We start from the raw sequence: 18030 nt of genomic DNA, 5'->3' as shown, positions 1-18030 counted from the left end.
TTGGGAGGAACGGTTGGTGAAAGGGCTGGAGGGAGGCAGCATGTTTGGCCTTGCAGTAATAGGCCTTGGGTTACTGCTGGTAAGCCTGCCTTCCCCTTGTAGGGTTAGAGGAGGTCAGAACATGTGGCCTCCTTGTCGTTTTTGCATATATATATATAAATAGCTGGACAAATACTTAAGAAACTAATAATGCACTGACCGACTGCTGTTGAGTCAAATCCAACTCACAATGACCTTATAGGACAGAATAGAACTGCCCCATAGGGTTTCCAAGGCTATAAATCTTTACTGAAGCAGACTGCCACATCTTTCTTCCACAGAACAGCTGGTGGGTTCAAATCCCAGACCTTTCTGTTAGCAGCCCAGCGCTTTAACCACTGTGCCATTAGAGCTCTCAAGAAACTAATAGTGAGCAAAACTTTATGCTACATGTATTTTATAATTTTAAATTTTGAACCAAGTAAATGTATTACTTATTAGAAAAGAAAATAAGGAAAATGTAAAATCTCTTTAATTCTTGCTCATTGCTTATAGGAGAAAATTGCCCCCCATGTTCTGCTTCTTTTTTACCTGTCCACACTTCTCCTATGTGCTTGCCTCCAAAGTTTACGTTCCTTCTCTGGTTTGCAAAGCACATTTCTAATTGATCTGTATTACTGTCACTCCTGTGATTTTTGGAAATAACAGTTTCTTCCTAGAGTGGCTTTCCTAATATTCCAATTATCTTTGTATTTTTCCATTAAAGCCCAATCCAAATTACCTTTTGTGATTCCATTCTGTTTTTGCTTGTTTATTTTTCTGCTAGGTTATAAGCAAGCTCCTTAAATTTTATTTATTAAATAAAATTAATGAGGGCATTTTCATATGTTGCTGATGGCAGTATAACTGTTACAACATTAAAAGCTGAAATATATGCATACCCTTTGGTGTAATGATTTTTCTTCTTGGAGTTTATACTGAAGAAATACGCAGAGCTGAAACCAGTGTGTTAGCAAAGGAAGTCATTGTGGCCTTATTTATAATAATGGAAAAATAGAAGTAATATGATTGACCACAGAGAACTACTTAAAGTGTGACTATTTAAAATGCTTATTAAAAAATTATATAGAATATTTAATGTGTTCACAACATACTATGTGAGAAAAGCAAGTACAGAGCAGTACATTTGGGTTCAATCTTTTGATCCAAATAGGTGTATAGGAAAGAGACTTGAAGGACATAGTTCAAAACAAACAAATAAATAAATAATCCCATACTCACGGCCATCAAGTCAATTCTGCCCCATAGGGTTTCTAAGGCTATAAATCTTTATGGAAACAGACTGCCTCATCTTTCTTCCACAGAGTGGCTGGTGGGTTGGAACCACCAACGTTTTGGTTAGCAGCTGAATGCTTTAGCCAGTGCACCACCAGAGTTCCTTCTCCAAAATAATAGCAGTGATTATTTCCTGGTAACTATTTTTTGTGTGTTTTCTGGTTTTATAAGTTTTTCATTTTATAATCAGAAAAATATTACTTCTAAAGAGCAGAAAAAGAAAAGCTCTTTAGAGAGAAGTCTAAATTCTGTATAATAAAAGCCTATTCAAATTTCTCCAAATATTTTGATTAATAGATGGAACAGTTTTCAGAGAATACAAAGTATGTATTTCAGAGCTACACAGAACTTTATTTAGCTTTTGTTTGTTGAGAAGGCTTTAGGATATTATCTCATATGTCAGGATAAGACTGATCATTTGTTGACTCTGCTGAACATAGGAAAGAGTCTGGTTACAGAAGGTTCATAACTGACATTTGAGTCCTTACTTTATACCAGGCACTGTTTAAAAAAATAAGGCATGTATTTAGACATCAGATTCTCACAACTCTATAAGACAGGAATTGCAATTATCCCCATTCTACAGGTTAAGAAACTGAGGCTTAGACGTGAGGTAGCTTGCTCAAGGTCACATAGGACTGGCCAGGATGCCTGTTGCTAGAGTGAGTGATTGTGTATTACAGTTAGGTAGAAGAGATACTATGAATAAAGAACAAAGGAATCACATGTATTTGGCTTCAGCAGTGGTCTGGATAACTTGAGTTTGTGTATTTCCTGGTGCTTAGGCATGGGGGGCTTCTGTCAAAGGAAGTACTGCCTGAGCCTAAAGCTTTGCTTCAGGAAGGTTTCCTGTGTTACTGGGAGCTGAGTGAGGTCTGGAAAGCTTGGTATTTCTCTAGGCTGACTTTAATGATGATTTTTTGAGGTCTTGTAGATGATGTTCTCCACACTCTAAGGAAGAAGTCAATGCCTGGAGAAGAGGCTTTTCTCAAATGACAACAATGACAAGAGAAAACTGGACCCACAATGCTCTGAGACAGGAGGGTCTTATAAAAGGGAAGGATGATATCTGGAGATGGGGAAACAGCCTCCAAGGGAACAGCTCCTCTGTTTGGGAGACCTCCCACTTGCACTTTAGACAGTTACGTTACAGTGAGACATCTGGGCCCCAGGAGGCTCTGAGCCGACTCCGGGATCTCTGTCGCCGGTGGCTGAGGCCAGAAGCACGCACCAAGGCCCAGATTCTGGAGCTGCTGGTGCTGGAGCAGTTCCTGAGCATCCTGCCTGGGGAACTCCGGACCTGGGTACAGCTGCATCGCCCTGGGAGTGGAGAGGAGGCCGTGGCTTTGGTAGAGGAGCTGCAGAAAGACCTTGATGGACCAGCACTAAAAGTGAGAAAGGGGAAGGAGGGAGGACCTGGGATGGAGGGAAGGAGAAAATTGAGGCAGTGCAGTCTAGGCTGGATGGTGATCCTGTGATTTTTAAAAATAATACCATATTAGTAACCTTAATGCCAGTTAAAGTAGATTCATGAGCCATTCTGACCATAGAATATCTTTGAAGAGAAATAGAATCAGCAGAAAGATATAGACTCTACTTTGGCCCCCACACTGGGTGATGCTTGCTAATGCTGAGTTTGGTTCAAGAACCTGAAGAACATGATGTTTGTAGGTGTTCCCGAAATAGAAACCTAGGTAGGTACTGTTTGTCTAAGTCCATTTAGAATGATGATGTAAGCCCTGGTATATCAAGAATGATGCTTTCAAAGTCTGGTAAAACCTCCCCTTTTGGCTCGGTGCACTTGCTGGGGATTCTGGGAGCCATGGGACTGGGTTAAAATATTTGCATCTGATAAAATATTATATGCTTGGCCATTAAACTGGACTCTTAGTATAGTCTCTAATGTTTGTGTGACATCTCTTTCTGTCAGTTTGTAGCCCTATAGGAACATATGTATATATGAAATGTTCAATATTAAGAAGCCTGACTCATAAATTAAACTTGGAAGTAGTATCAAGGATGGACTTACTTGTGTTTTAGTTATAAGAATAAAGAATTTTAAAACTGTATGCTTCATTAAAAATCACTAATCCATCCTCATTTGAGAGAGAAGAAAACTGAGGCAAGAAAAGTTTAAATGAATTGCCTTAGGTCACTCAGCATGTAGCTAGCGCAAAGCTAAATACCTAGGCTCCCAGTGTAGTGTCCCTTCGTTGGAGCAGGAAGGAATCAGTAAAGGGGTAAATAAGTAGAAGAGTTGTGATTGAACCCAGATCTGACTCTAAAATCCATGCTCTTAATTACTGCTTGTTACTTCCCATTCCCTCCTTAACCCATCCCCAGGTCTGGCTTCTGTCCCCACTGTTCTGTTCAGTCTCCTCTGGGAGAGGTCACCAGTGCCATAAAGGTATAATGGCAGCTCCATTGCTCTCAAGGCAAAGCTTTACTGCTGTTTTGATGCTCCATTCTGGAGGTGGGTATCTCTGATCTCACAGTGCTGCATTGTGGGCAGAAAGAGGTCCAAGGTGGTTAGGTGAGTCCATTTTCTGGAGGTATAGGAAGAGCCAGCTTATTTTGTCTTGTTTCCAGGTTCCAGTCCTTACCCAGGCCCAGGACACTCTGCAGGAGGGGATGAGCCCTCCAGGAACAACACTTCCTCCTGTGTATGCTGGCAACCATCTATCAGCTGGAACATGCCCAAACCCTCTTACTGACCCAGTGGTATTTAACCTCCAGGATCCTCAACATGGTACTTACTCAGTGGCCCTGGCTTTGGACTTTCTCAGGATCCTTCCTTTGGCTCATCCCCCTACCCCCAGGGACTTGCTTCCTCTCCTCTTCTATATAGAAATTCCTCGTAGTACATGCTCTTTCTGCTCTTCTCCCTCTTGTCCGTTCCTGGGTCCTTTGTCCCATTATTATTGCTACTCTTTGTGTTGTTCTAGCCTGCACATGGGGGTCACTCAGAAAATGTTTGTAGGTCATTTTGTGGCCATGAATATATAACTTACATGTAGGAGATAGTGGGCTTGTGGTGGTGGGCAGAACAATAGTAAATCTCACATTGCAGCTTCTGCTCCTTCCTCAGATCCTCTTGCCCTTTCCCAGGAAGAGAACCCAAGAAATCAGTTAATGGCTCTCATGCTCCTAACAGCACAGCCCCAGGTAAAGTTTGCATCCTCTTTCCTTCCTGAGGCCCTGTCTATACTACCTAATTATGGCTATGCCCTCTTTTATCCTAGTGGTTTGGTGTCCAGGCAGTTCCCATCTCTAAAATGAAGTCCATGCTACTGGATGACAGAATTTGCATGTGGTCTCCTTATTTCTCCCTGATATCCCTTTGCCCACTTCATGACCTCACAATGTGTCCCTTCCCTGTAAGTGACAGGAACCTTTCCATAGGGGAGCTGCTGGGTATGGGTAACTGGCACATACCTGTTGTTTCAGGAGTTGGTGATGTTTGAGGAGGTATCAGTATGCTTTACTTCAGAGGAATGGGCCTGTCTGGGCCCAATTCAGAGGGCCTTATACTGGGATGTGATGCTGGAAAATTATGGAAATGTGACCTCCCTAGGTAAGCACCTTTCCTCCCATAATGATAATCTTTATATCATTAGTCTCTGTTTATTATCTGATTATAAAAGTAATATATACTTATTTTAGAAGAAGAAAATTACAAGAAAATATTTTTTATAACTCTACTCTTTGCTGACAATTATTGTCAATATTTTGGTGTATTATCTTTTTTTTAAAAAAATTATTTGAGTTTTGGGTTTGTTTTTTTTTCCCCACATTTCTCGAGTGTGTGTGTGTGTGTGTGTGTGTGTGTAGCCTCCTTTCCCTTATGTTTGTTCTTTTACCCTTGTATTATTGCAAACTCTTTCAAGGTATTATTTATATTGCTACATGATTTGTACCATAATTCAGTTAGTCATTTCCTTATTGTAAAAATTGCTATAATAATCATATTTGTGTCTAAGGCTTTTCTTTTCTTCTTAGAAGTAGAATTACCAGACCTGAGTGTAACTAGTGCTCTTACTTCACACTGCTAAATTGCTTTCCATAATGATCCCTGTCCTTTTCTGCTTTTACTAGTAATGCATAACCACGCTCCTTTTGCTCCCCTCTTGTTGGTACTGAATACTCCCATTTATTAATTTTTTTATTTTAAATAAACATTTGCGTATTTTTTGCTAATAAGGAAAAAGGTTGTATCTATTTTATTCTCCAGTGGATTTCTTTGATTAGTAATGAAATAAGAGTTTTCCTTTTTTATACTTTTATTAGCCATTTGTATTTCCAGCAAACATTGAACACTTGGCATATGGTGGGAATGATGTCATTTTGTCCAAAAATAACTTACTGTAGTTTGGGAGGTAGACACAGAAAGAATATATATCAGGCAGAATACAGTCATTGAGATGAGAGTAGTATAAGTCTGTGTGATGGAAATGGCAATGGACAAAGCAACCAGTTACTTTCTTAATAGGAAAGGCCATAAAGGAGGTAGCATTTGAGCTGAGTTTTGAAGAAAAGAGTGAAATTTTATTAGAAGAAATATACATTACAAACTGAGAAACCAGTTTCAAGATCTAATTTTGACTGAAATACAAATCAGGGCTTTGAATTGGTTGAGACATAGCCAGTGCAGTGAAATCAGGGCAGACCCACATTTGTGAAATGGGTGTATACCAGAATGATAACTGGGACAGGAAAAATTATGGTTGGAGCCCTGGAATGGGAGCCTCAGGAGAGTCATAGTGAGCCCTTTCAGGAGCCTGAAGCAGAAGATTGGATTATACCAGGACTGTGGAGAATGACACACATTCACTGTGGCATAGTTGGCCACCATCTTGACCTGGGCACTGCTATTTCTAACACTGTGCTGCTCAAGAGATTTGGTTGCTATGCAACATGCACACCACCCTGTTTTCTAAGGGGGATTAACTTTCTGGCAGGGACCTGTACTTTTTCCCACTCCAGTTACCATTCCAGTGTACCTACTTACTACAAATTAAGGTCTGTTCCAGTGTCAACTTCACAAGTCATGACTGAGTATTGGTATGTTCTGTAAGAATTCCTAGGTATATCATAGAGCTGGCAAGCTACCCAGAGGGAGTGAGTAAGTTGAACCTGTGGGCTTGGGACCATAGTCACAGAGGATATCAAGCTTAATTGGCATAATATACTGCACAAAACATTGTTCCACATCCTACTTTGGTGAGTAGCAACTGAGATCTTAAAAGCTTTCAAGCAGCCATCTAGATGCAGTGATGGGTCTCTCCTCGTCCAGAGCAAAGAAGAATGAAGAAAACCAAAGATTCATGGGAACAATTAGTCCAGGCAACTGGTACACCATGCGATCCTCAGCCTATACGACTGTGAGATCAGAAGAACTAGATGGTGCCCGGCTACCACTGTCAGCCACTCAGAGGGGGATCTGTGTAGGAGATCCTGGATAGAGTGAGAGAACAATGTGGAACAAAACTCAAAATAATCAAAAAAGAAAAAAAAAAAAAAGGGACCAGGTTTGCTGGTCTGATAGAGCCTGATGGAACCACTGAGACTGTGGTCCCTAGCTGCCCTTCAGGTCTGGAATTGAACCCACACCTGTGGCTTCCAGCCAAACAAGAGACAGGCCTATGAGGTGAACATTTACATTAGGTAGATACAATGCTTGGAGAGAACAATCATGGGAGAATAGAAGGGCTGTTTAAGCACAGGGAGACAGCTCAGGGGGCAGGACTGCATGGAGGGAAGGACACAGGGAAGAGGTAACTATGGGGAGGAAGTGGAAGGGGAGCTGGACACGGGGAAGAGGTAACTATGGGGAGGAAGTGGAAGGGGAGCTGTTGCATTGTGGTAAATTGTGGTCAATGTCATGAGACAATGTGTATGTGAAGTGCTGTTTCATGGAAAGTAATTTGCTCTGTAAACTTTCACCCAAATCACAATTAAAAAAAAAAAAAAAAAGTCATGACTGAACCAGAAAGAAGCTATATGAAGCCCTGATATGAATATGTTATAGCATCAGTTTAGTGGTGCCATTGTATTCCATTGTCTGCATATTGTGCTTTAAGGAGCTCTGGTGGCATAGTGGATAAGGCATTTGGCTGCTAACCAGAATGTCAGCAGTTCAAACCCACCAGCCTCTCTTCAGAAGGAAGATGGGGCGATCTACTTCCATAAAGGTTTACAGCCTCAGAAACCCATTGGGGGTCGCTATGAGTCAGAATTGACTCGATGGCAGTGAATTTTTGGTTTGTATATCATGCTTTACACTGACAGTTTTATGATATGAATATTTCTGTTCAAGAACATTACATACCCTTCCATTTGTTGAATACTACCTTTGTGTGTTTCACACTTGTTTTAAAATCATATTCATCTAGCCAGTTACCATCTAGTTTTGGTCTCAGACTAGAAGAGGCTATGGTTCGTGTGGACTGTTAGTCCTGTGGACTAGTTTCTTCTTTGAGTCTTTGGTTTCCTTTATTTACTTTTGTTCCATGTGAGTAGAGACCAATAGTTGTTTCTTAGATGGCTGCTCGCAAGCATGTTAAGACCCTAGACACTGCTCACCAAACTAGGAAGTAGAACATTATCTTTATGAACTATGTTTTATCAGATGACTGAGTTGTGCCATAAAACACTATGGTCCTTAGCCCCTAAGTCAGTAAGCCAATCCCATGAGGTATTTGTATATGTCTGGGAAGTCTCTGTTACTGTGCCCCCTATGTAAATTGTTACTTTTTTTAAACCTTAGAAAAATTAAAAATCTTTTACATAGTTAAGGAGCTCCGGTGGTGTAGTACCTAAGGCATTTATTTGACTGCTAACTAGAAGGCTGATGGTTCAAACCCACCAGCCACTCCTCGGAAGGAAGGTTGGGCAATCTACTTCCATAGTGATACCTCCTCAGAAACCCATGGAGGGGTCTCTGTTAGATCCAACTCGATGGCAGTGAGTTTGCTTTTTTTGTTTTGGTTTTACATAGTTAGACTAGTTAGAAGTAGCAGTAATTTCCTTTATGATCTTCCCAATAAGATTTTTTTTTTTTAATTACCTATATTTTCTTTGGATACTCTTATTGTCTCATTAATCCATCTGAAATATATCTAGATAATCAGAATGACATAAGCATTCAGTTTGTTTATTTGGTTTTGTAACTCAACTGTCTTTCAGTAGTTCCAATGCTACTTCTAAATAATCTATCTTTTCTAACAATTTTTAAATATGCCTTTGTGGACCAACTGGTTAATCTTATGATTTGTACCTCATGCTGCATGGCAAAATAAATTCCAGATAGATCTAAAAGTTAAAATATAAGAAAATGTAATCGCTTGTTTTTTTCTGGTTCTTTGTGGAAAGAAGAGTTTGAACAAAATTTTATAAATACAGTACGTGCTGAGTTCATTGTTGTTGGAGCTTTGGATAAGCAGGGTCCCAGGTGTTTTTAACATTTGACCTAGTAATTATGATTTGAGGAGGATACCTTAAGGAAATGGTTTAGAAAGAAGGAAAATAAGTAATATCTAAAGATAGTCCAACTATTTATAATAGTTAAAAGGTGTAAAAAACTGAATTTCCCAACATAGGTAAAGTACTAAACAGACTATGCTTCTTTTGCTTGGTGGTATACTGTGACACTATTCAACAAGAAAACTCTGTGGATGTAATTTCAGTTCATTTGTAAATTGTTTGGTAGAGAAGCAGACTCCTAGGCAGCTTGTACACACTGCTTCGATATGCAAAGACTTGTGTATGTTCATTTAAGAGACTGAAATGGACCTTGAAGAAAAACTGAGTATTTCCCATACTAGGTTTAGCTCTTGCCTTAAGGTACATTCAATTTAGAGAGATGGACATTTATACTGATAATTACAATACAGTGTAGCAAATGTCATAATAAAATTATGCACAAAGTAATATGGGAAGCCCAGAGAAGCCTGGGATGGTGGGGGGATTAGAAGTGTTGGGGGAAGGAAGTGGGTGGTACAGGGAAGAATTTATAAAGGAAATGACTTTTTTTGTGTAACATCTTTGAGATCTAAATCACATACTATATAGTTTACCTGTTGATGATGTACAGTTCAGTGGATGTTAGTATATTCACAGAGGTGTACAACTATCATCACAGTCTATTTAAAAAACTATTTAAAAAACTCCATACTTTTTAGCAATCATCCCACTTTACACAGTTCTCCCTCCACTATCACCCTTGGCAAACACTAGAAAGTATCTGCAGTCTAATTTCTGTCTCTAGATTTGCCTGTTCTGGACATTTCATATAAATGGAATGATACAATATATGGTCTTTTTTGACTGCCTTCTTTTACTTAGCATAGTGTTTTCAAAGTTCATCCACACGCAATATGTATCAGTACTGATTGCTTTTTATTGCTGAATAATACTCCGTTGTGTAGATATGCCACATTTGTTTCTCTATCAGTTGATGGAGATTTAGATTGCTTCTACTTTTGGGATGTTATGAGAATATTGCTGCTAGGAACATTTGTGTGCCATTTTTTCTGTGACATATGTTATTTCTCCTGATTATATGTATACCTAGGAGTGGAATTGCTAGGTCACATGATAACTCTAGGAGCCTTGGCAGTACAGTGGTTAAAGAACTTCACTGCTAACTAAAAGCTCAGTGGTTAGAACTCGTCAGCTGCTCCATGGGAGAAAGATGTGGCAGCCTGCTTCCATAAAGATTTATAGCCTTGGAAACCCCATAAGCCAGTTCTCTGTCCTACAGGGTCAATATGAGTTAGGACAGATTTGATGGTAGTGGGTTTGGTTTTTTGCTTATGATGACTCTGTTAAATGATTTGAGACCTGCCAGACTGTTTTCCAAAGTAGCTACATCCTAGTAGATCTGGTGTCTGATTATAGTTTTCATTTTTATTTATGGTTTTGATTTAGGCACTCTTGTGGTGCCATAGCTAAGGCATTTTGCTGCTAACCAAAAAAAGATGTGCAGTTGGAACTAACCAGCTGCTCCGTGGGAGAAAGACAAGGCAGTCTGCTTCCATAAAGATTTACAGCCTTGGAAACTCAACAGGGGACACTTTAAGTCGGAATGAACTTGATGGCAGTGGGTTTGGTTTGGTTTTGATTTGCATTTCTCTGATGAGCTTAGTCTTAAAGGGGTATGTAGAGGAAATGTAGGGAGCTGGGAAGAGGAAGCACAGTCAGGCAGAGAGAAGGGCACGGACGGTGGTAGAGAATCAAGAAAAATCATGTTTGGGCAGCTGCAAGTGGGTCCCCATGGCTGGCATTTGCTTCTGCTAATCAGAAGGCTGGAGGTTCAAACCCACCAGCCACTCATCAGACGGAAGATTGGGCAATCTACTTCCTTAGAGATACCACCTCGGAAACCCAAGAGGGGTCAATGTGAGTTGGAACCAACTTCACAGCAGTGAGTTCAGTTTGGTTTGGAGAGTCTAGGGGAATAAACAGGACTGACGAGGTGATATCAGAAAAATAAGCTAACAGTGGATAAAGGCATCTCTTGTTGGCTATGGCAGTTGTTTGTACTTTATCCTATAAAAAATGAGGAGCCATTGGTGTTAAAATGGTGAGTGAAATGATCAAATTTACCTATTGGAAACATCATTTGTAATGGAGTAGGCATGGATTAGAGAAGGGGAGGAGAATTGAAGGTAGAGAAACATGTCTGTTTCTTGTAAGACTTCACCAGAAATCAGTTCCCTCTATTCATTCTGATGTTTCAATATATCAAGCCCCTTAAAGCTCAGTAAGTACATTGGCAGTCTGAATCTTACACTAAAGCAGCATTTAGTTTAATTAGCTAGTTAGCTACTAGTACACAAGTGCTAATTTCTTAAATCATTTTCCATCTCAGTTGAACAAAGTACAACACTTATAGGTTCCTGTTTTTGTACATCTACTCCACACTTAATATCGTAATCTGACATTTCACATTTATGACATTAGTGAAAATCTACTGTCCAACTATTTTGCTTATTAACGACATACATCTGGTAGGAACGAACATGGTGTGAGGGGAGAGAACTGGCTGTGATATATGTGTCAACTTGGCTAGGCCATGACTCATGGTTTGGCAGTTACGTACTAAAATCTTTTGGCAGTTATGTAATGATGTAGATATCCTCCATTTTGTGACCTGATGTGGCCATGCTCCATTTTTCCATAATGCCAATTTTCGCATAACAACCTGATGTTTAGAACCTAATTTTATCGATAAGTAAGGAGTGGGTGTATTAGGTCAGACTAAATCTTACTTCTTTAGCAATTGCTTCATTATATAAAGAGAGAGCTCTCCTTTCTACCAGCATCCATGTATCAGATACCATGGGGGGACACAGATGCCCTGCTTGAACTGCTTGAATAAGGAAACCACTCATTGATCCAATCATCATGGACAGGGAAATTAGAGTACCAATATTGGATTGGCCTTGGACAGGGAAATTAGAGTACCACTTGGCCTAGGTAACATGCCTGTCCCTGCAGCCACGTGGAAGTGGAGTAGGGTAATGTGATTGCAATTTTATCAGAGTCCCAAAATATAAGGCCTGACCTAAAACAGTCTGTAGTTCAAGTTAATACTTGCTGAATTTTTCTATCTCTGTCTTCTCAAAGTTGAGTTTATAATAGGATAAAAATAGCTACACTCCTTTCCTGGGTCTTGTCTCAACACTTAAGTAGAAGAAAAGTATTGTTATACTTGAATGTAAAATGATGTTACTGTTCTTTGGATAGCTTTACTTACTAGATAAATTTGGGAAATTATTCAATGATTTTTCTCACATTTAGGTACTTTGAAAGTAGTTTTGAAACATTTTTATAAAATAATTTCACACTTTAAAATATTTGAGAATGTTAGAGTAGAAGGGACCTTGGAGACTAATTCAGCCACATCATTTCCACTCTCAATTTTAAAAGTTATAGAACGAGTTATGTCAGAATTACATTGCTTCTTAATGGATTTTTTCCCCTGTAGGTTCATTGTTTTCAATTAATGTAAAAGTGCACATGTACTTTTCAAAAATTAAAAATTGCATTTCAGAGTGCTGAGGTAAACTTTTCTTCCTGTAGAGTTTCCATTTTCTTAGCATGGAGAAAAGAAGACATTTCTTTCTAAGTAAGCCAAATAGTCCTTCCAATTCCATCTAACTTCCTGAGCCTTAGATATGAACCCAAATACATAAAATCCCACAATCTCTTTCTGAATTCTTCCTTGCATCTATTTTCTTAGCAGTATTTGTTTTTTTATGTCTGCTCCCTGAACTAGGTTAATGCTTTTACAACATACTGTCAGCTTTTTTGTACCTTCATCTAATAAAAAGTTTATCCATTTTTCTCACAGAATGCGGAAACCTTTTTGTATGAATATAAAAGTGTGCCCTTCTTGGGTTTTTTAAAGTCATTTGAAGATCTTGTTCTTACAGACACAGGGATATGGTAACATTTGCATTTTTAATTCCTTTTACCAGAATGGGAGACCATGACCGAGAATGAGGAGGTGACATCAAAGTCAGGCATTTCTCAAAGATCAGACTCTCAGAAAGGAACATCAAAAAGACTTCAAGGAGGTGTTCGCAAGGTCCTTGACTTTGAGGAAGAATATGAATGGCAAGTGTTAGCAAGTCAGTGGGGAAGTGGAACAGGGGAGAGGGTAGATACAGTGAAGAAAGGTTCCCCACGTGAACGAGACAAGAAGAGAAGAACTCTACCAGAAAAAGAAGTCCAAAAATGGAAGGAATTTGGAGAATGCTTGGCTTTGAGTTCAGCTCTTTCTGAAAGTTTAATAGGTACTGAAGGAAAGAAGTTTTATAAATGTGATATATGTTGTAAACATTTCAATAAAATCTCTCATCTTATAAATCATCGGAGGATCCATACTGGTGAGAAACCTTATAAATGTAAGGAATGTGGAAAAGGCTTTATTCAGCGCTCAAGCCTTCTAATGCATTTACGAAACCATTCTGGTGAGAAACCTTATAAATGTAATGAATGTGGCAAAGCCTTCTCTCAAAGTGCTTATCTTCTAAGCCATCAGAGAATACACACTGGGGAGAAACCTTACAAATGTAAGGAGTGTGGAAAGGGCTTCTATAGGCACTCAGGCCTTATTATACATCTAAGGCGCCATTCTGGAGAGAGACCTTATAAATGTAATGAATGTGGGAAAGTTTTCTCTCAGAATGCTTATCTCATTGACCATCAGAGGCTACACAAGGGGGAAGAACCTTATAAATGTAACAAGTGTCAGAAAGCTTTCATTCTGAAGAAGAGCCTCATTCTGCACCAGAGAATCCACTCTGGGGAAAAACCCTATAAATGTGATGAATGTGGAAAAACCTTTGCTCAGACCACTTACCTTGTTGACCATCAGCGACTCCACAGTGCAGAGAACCCATACAAGTGTAAAGAATGTGGAAAAGTTTTCATTCGGAGTAAAAGCCTTCTCTTACACCAGAGAGTCCACACAGAAGAGAAAACCTTTGGTTGTAAAAAGTGTGGTAAGATCTTCAGTTGCAAGTCAAACCTCATTGACCATAAGAGGATGCACAGCAGAGAGAAGCCATATAAATGTACTGAGTGTGGGAAAGCCTTCACTCAGAGTGCTTACCTTTTTGACCATCAGAGGCTTCACAATGGCGAGAAGCCATATGAGTGTAATGACTGTGGGAAAGTTTTCATTCTGAAGAAGAGCCTTATTTTACATCAGAGGTTCCATACTGGAGAGAATCTCTTTGAATGTAAAGACTGTGGCAAGGTCTTCGGATCTAATAGAAACCTCATTGACCATGAGAGACTCCACAATGGGGAGAAGCCATATGAATGTCGAGAGTGTGGGAAAACTTTCATTATGAGCAAAAGTTTTATGGTCCATCAGAAGCTCCATACACAAGAGAAAGCCTACAAATGTGAGGACTGTGGGAAGGCTTTCAGTTACAATTCAAGCCTGCTTGTACATCGAAGAATACACACTGGGGAAAAACCCTTTGAATGTAATGAGTGTGGAAGAGCTTTCAGTTCTAACAGAAACCTCATTGAACATAAGAGAATCCACAGTGGTGAGAAACCCTATGAATGTAATGAGTGTGGCAAATGCTTCATTCTGAAGAAAAGCCTCATTGGACACCAGAGAATCCATACAAGGGAAAAATCTTACAAATGCAACGACTGTGGAAAAGTCTTTAGTTACCGCTCAAACCTTATAGCCCATCAGAGAATCCACACTGGTGAGAAGCCCTATGCATGTAATGAGTGTGGGAAAGGCTTTACTTACAATAGAAACCTTATTGAACATCAAAGAATTCACAGTGGGGAAAAAACCTATGAATGTCATATATGTAGAAAAGTCCTTACCTCTAGTAGAAACCTTATGGTACATCAAAGAATTCACACTGGAGAGAAACCTTATAAATGTAATGAGTGTGGAAAAGACTTTAGTCAGAATAAAAACCTTGTTGTCCATCAGAGAATGCACACTGGAGAGAAACCTTATGAGTGTGAGAAGTGTAGAAAATCCTTTACTTCCAAGAGAAATTTAGTTGGCCACCAGAGAATCCATACGGGGGAAAAACCTTATGGGTGCAATGATTGTAGTAAAGTTTTTAGGCAAAGAAAAAACCTTACTGTACATCAGAAAATTCATACAGATGAAAAACCCTACGAATGTGATGAGTCTGAAAAAGAATTCTCTCAGACTTCAAGCCTTCATCTTCAACGAAAAAATCCATACCATGGAGGAATTCTCTTGGCCACAGAATACCAGTGAGTCCAAGATAAATGTAGTGTGACATGTAAAATCAAATAGAATCTCTGCTACTTAAGTAACTGTTGGAAGAATGACAGTATATGGTTCCTGTATGGAAAAAAATAATGATTGACACTTTTACAGAAAATTAATCTAGACTTGCAAGTCTACAGAAACTAAACCATATTCTAGATAAGGGTCTAATGTTCCATACCATTTGTTAGGACACTTGAAAGAGAACTTGGAGCAATTAAGGACTATGAAGAAACTGGGTTTATGTCTTAGGAGATGTAATGTAGTTGTAAATGATGGCAAAAATATCTTTGTATTAAAAAGTGGGCCTTGGTTCTGAAAACATCTGTGGTGTTGTTATGTGCCATCAAGTGGGACTCGACTCACAGCGACCCCTCTTTGGGTTTCCAAGGCAGTATCATTATGAAAGTAGATTGCCCAACCTTCCTTCTGAGGAGTGGTTGGTGGGTTTGAACTGCCAGCATTCTGATTAGCAGTCAAGTGCCTTAGGCACTACACTGCCAGGGCTCCCTGAAAACATCTGTATAGTGCTGAATATTTTAAAGACTACCACCATTACTACAGAAACTAGATAATGTGGTCCAGACTTGTAAAACATGGATTCATGTGGGCAAGAGTCTGCTGTTTTAGGGTAACCTAAAAAGATTTGGATTTGGAATCGAAAGACCTAGGTTTGAGTCCTGGCTCTTTTTCTTAGTAGGTATGTCATGTGACTAAGTCATCCTTTATAAGTCTCAGTTTTCTCCCTAAGTCAAATGTTGACATAATACTACCTCACAGGTTTGTTGTGAGAGTTAAGTGAAAGGATCTTTGTGGAAGTACTTTGTACTGAACTGTATGTTCAGTTGTCAGTAAAATTGGATGAAAGAGGTATGGTCACAGTCTAGAGCATGAGTTACAGATGGCATAATGTAAGTTTGTTTATTAAGTCTGAATATTGGCATGAGGAAGACTCCATGAATCTCAAAAAATACACATTTTTAGAACAAAAGGAAGAATGGTGGATAGCTAACTTTGGAATTTAGTACTCTGAGAATAATTTTTAAGATTGTTGTTGTTGTTATGTGCCGTCGAGTTGGCCCCAACTCATAGCTACCCCTTCTTGGGTTTCCGAGGCAGTATCACTACAGAAGTAGGATTGCCCAGCCTTCCTTCTGAGGAGTGGCTGGTGGGTTTGAACCACCAGCCTTCTGGTTAGCAGTCAAGTGCCTTAGGCACTATGCTACCAGAACTCCCGAGATAGAACTTTGCAAATATTTAAGTGAGTTACATTATGTGCCTAGTCAGTCTTTATGGAAAAAGTGTATCTAGACATCTGTCTAGACAAAAGCGTTGATGTCAAGGAAAGCAATTCTTTCTTCAGTCTTCAAATTTGAAACTTGACAGATGTAGAGTATCGAAATGGGGATAGTCCTATGTTGCTTTCCTTGTCTACAGGGAATAATCCAACCCACGCCTCTTAGCTGATGATCCCTGTGCCACTGTCATTCTCAATTCTAATCAACATGTCATCATTGTTTCACTATAAATTACTCCAATACTAAGAAACTGAGCTAAATTGTTCTGTCAGTTTGTTAGCCTTATGCATGGCACATGATACAGACATAGATAGTCATGTACTAATGAGAGGAGTCAGCATACTGAGGAACTTGTAGGCTTCTGGATTGTGTATGGTCCAGATAACAATATTCTTTTTAGGCACTCAACTTACTACCTAAGCTTTTCACACAGAGACCTTTAAACTCTGATGAACACAACTCACAATACACCCCTGAGGGCAGCCAGTACCTGTGAGCCTGCTGCAGAGCAATCATTTATTCAGTCTGTGCCCTTCGTACATTTGTAGATATAATTCATCCTGTGTTCTTGAGCTTGATTTGGTAATAATATAATTTTCAAAACTCCAATTCTGTAGCTGTACTGTAAATATTTTAATATCAAATGCCATGTTTTCTAATACTAGGTGTACCTAAGTGGTGTGTGTATTATAACTGTTAGTACTTCAACCCCAAAGCTCCTTGAGGACTAGTTCCTCATTAGACTGAAAGTTACCAAAGAGTGAAAACTGGAAAGGACCTAAGATTTAAAGTCTTAAGACCTAGATATAAGTTATGTTCTGCTACTTGTCATGAACATATCCCCTCACTTCATGGAGCCTTGATTCCTCATCTGTTGAACAGGAGTAATCTACCTCATAACATTGTTATGAGGTAATAAATATGAAGATGCTTTACAAGGAGAAAACTTGTAAAGGTGTTAAGTGTTAGCAGTTTCCCATTTCAGGCTGTCCTGAGCATCGGTGACTTCAGGTAGATAAAGGTAGTAGTGTCTACTATGAAAGAGTCAAACCCTGAATCCTCTAGAAACATAGGAGTAAGTCTTGAAAAGACGCAGGACTTTGACTTTGAATGGTTCATGCCTGACAGGTTGCAGTGTGATCTGGGTTCCAATATTTAAATCCAGAAAGTAGTTAGGATAGAAAGAAGCCAGAACATCATCCGGAAAAGGTTTCTGTGAGTGATGCTGTTTAAATCGGTATTTATAGCCCTCGGAAAATATGACATTCCAGAGCAGGAAGGAGGAGATAACTGACGACCTTCCAAGTGCACTGCAAAAAGCGTAAATCTTGAATGTTTACAGCTGAATGTAAGTTGTTCCCTTGGGTTGTGAGCACATGATACAAATAGTCACATTCTGGTGAGGGCAGTCAGTATAGTGAGGAAAATGGTAGGCCCCTGGATTCCATACGGGCCAGGAAAGATAGAAGGCATCCAGAAAAACTTTCAGATAGCCATGATGTAAAAGTGTCGCCCCAGATGATGTAGTAATTACAAAGAGAAAAAGGTACTTTAACAATGGAAAAATCTGGTATTTACCTCTGAACCAAGCGATAAAATGTAATTAAGAGAGGGACAGCCTACATAATG

General features: G+C 39.3%; 1 protein-coding gene across 1 annotated transcript; it reads left to right on the top strand.

Moving 5' to 3' along the window:
* Positions 1–2315: 2315 nt before the first annotated feature.
* LOC103204471 (zinc finger protein 197) lies at positions 2316–15091 on the top strand. The gene is made up of 5 exons (XM_007949672.2): positions 2316–2705; positions 3904–4063; positions 4385–4479; positions 4762–4888; positions 12798–15091. The coding sequence occupies exons 1-5, from the start codon at positions 2316–2318 to the stop codon at positions 15089–15091; spliced, it is 3066 nt and encodes a 1021-aa protein (XP_007947863.2).
* Positions 15092–18030: the final 2939 nt, after the last annotated feature.

This window comes from Orycteropus afer, unplaced genomic scaffold (genome assembly GCF_000298275.1).
Source record: "Orycteropus afer afer isolate SDZICR_OR568_19922 unplaced genomic scaffold, OryAfe1.0 scaffold00250, whole genome shotgun sequence".
NCBI lineage: Eukaryota > Metazoa > Chordata > Mammalia > Tubulidentata > Orycteropodidae > Orycteropus > Orycteropus afer.
Note: the sequence above shows the minus strand (reverse complement) of the source record. Positions and strands in the feature narration are given on the sequence as shown.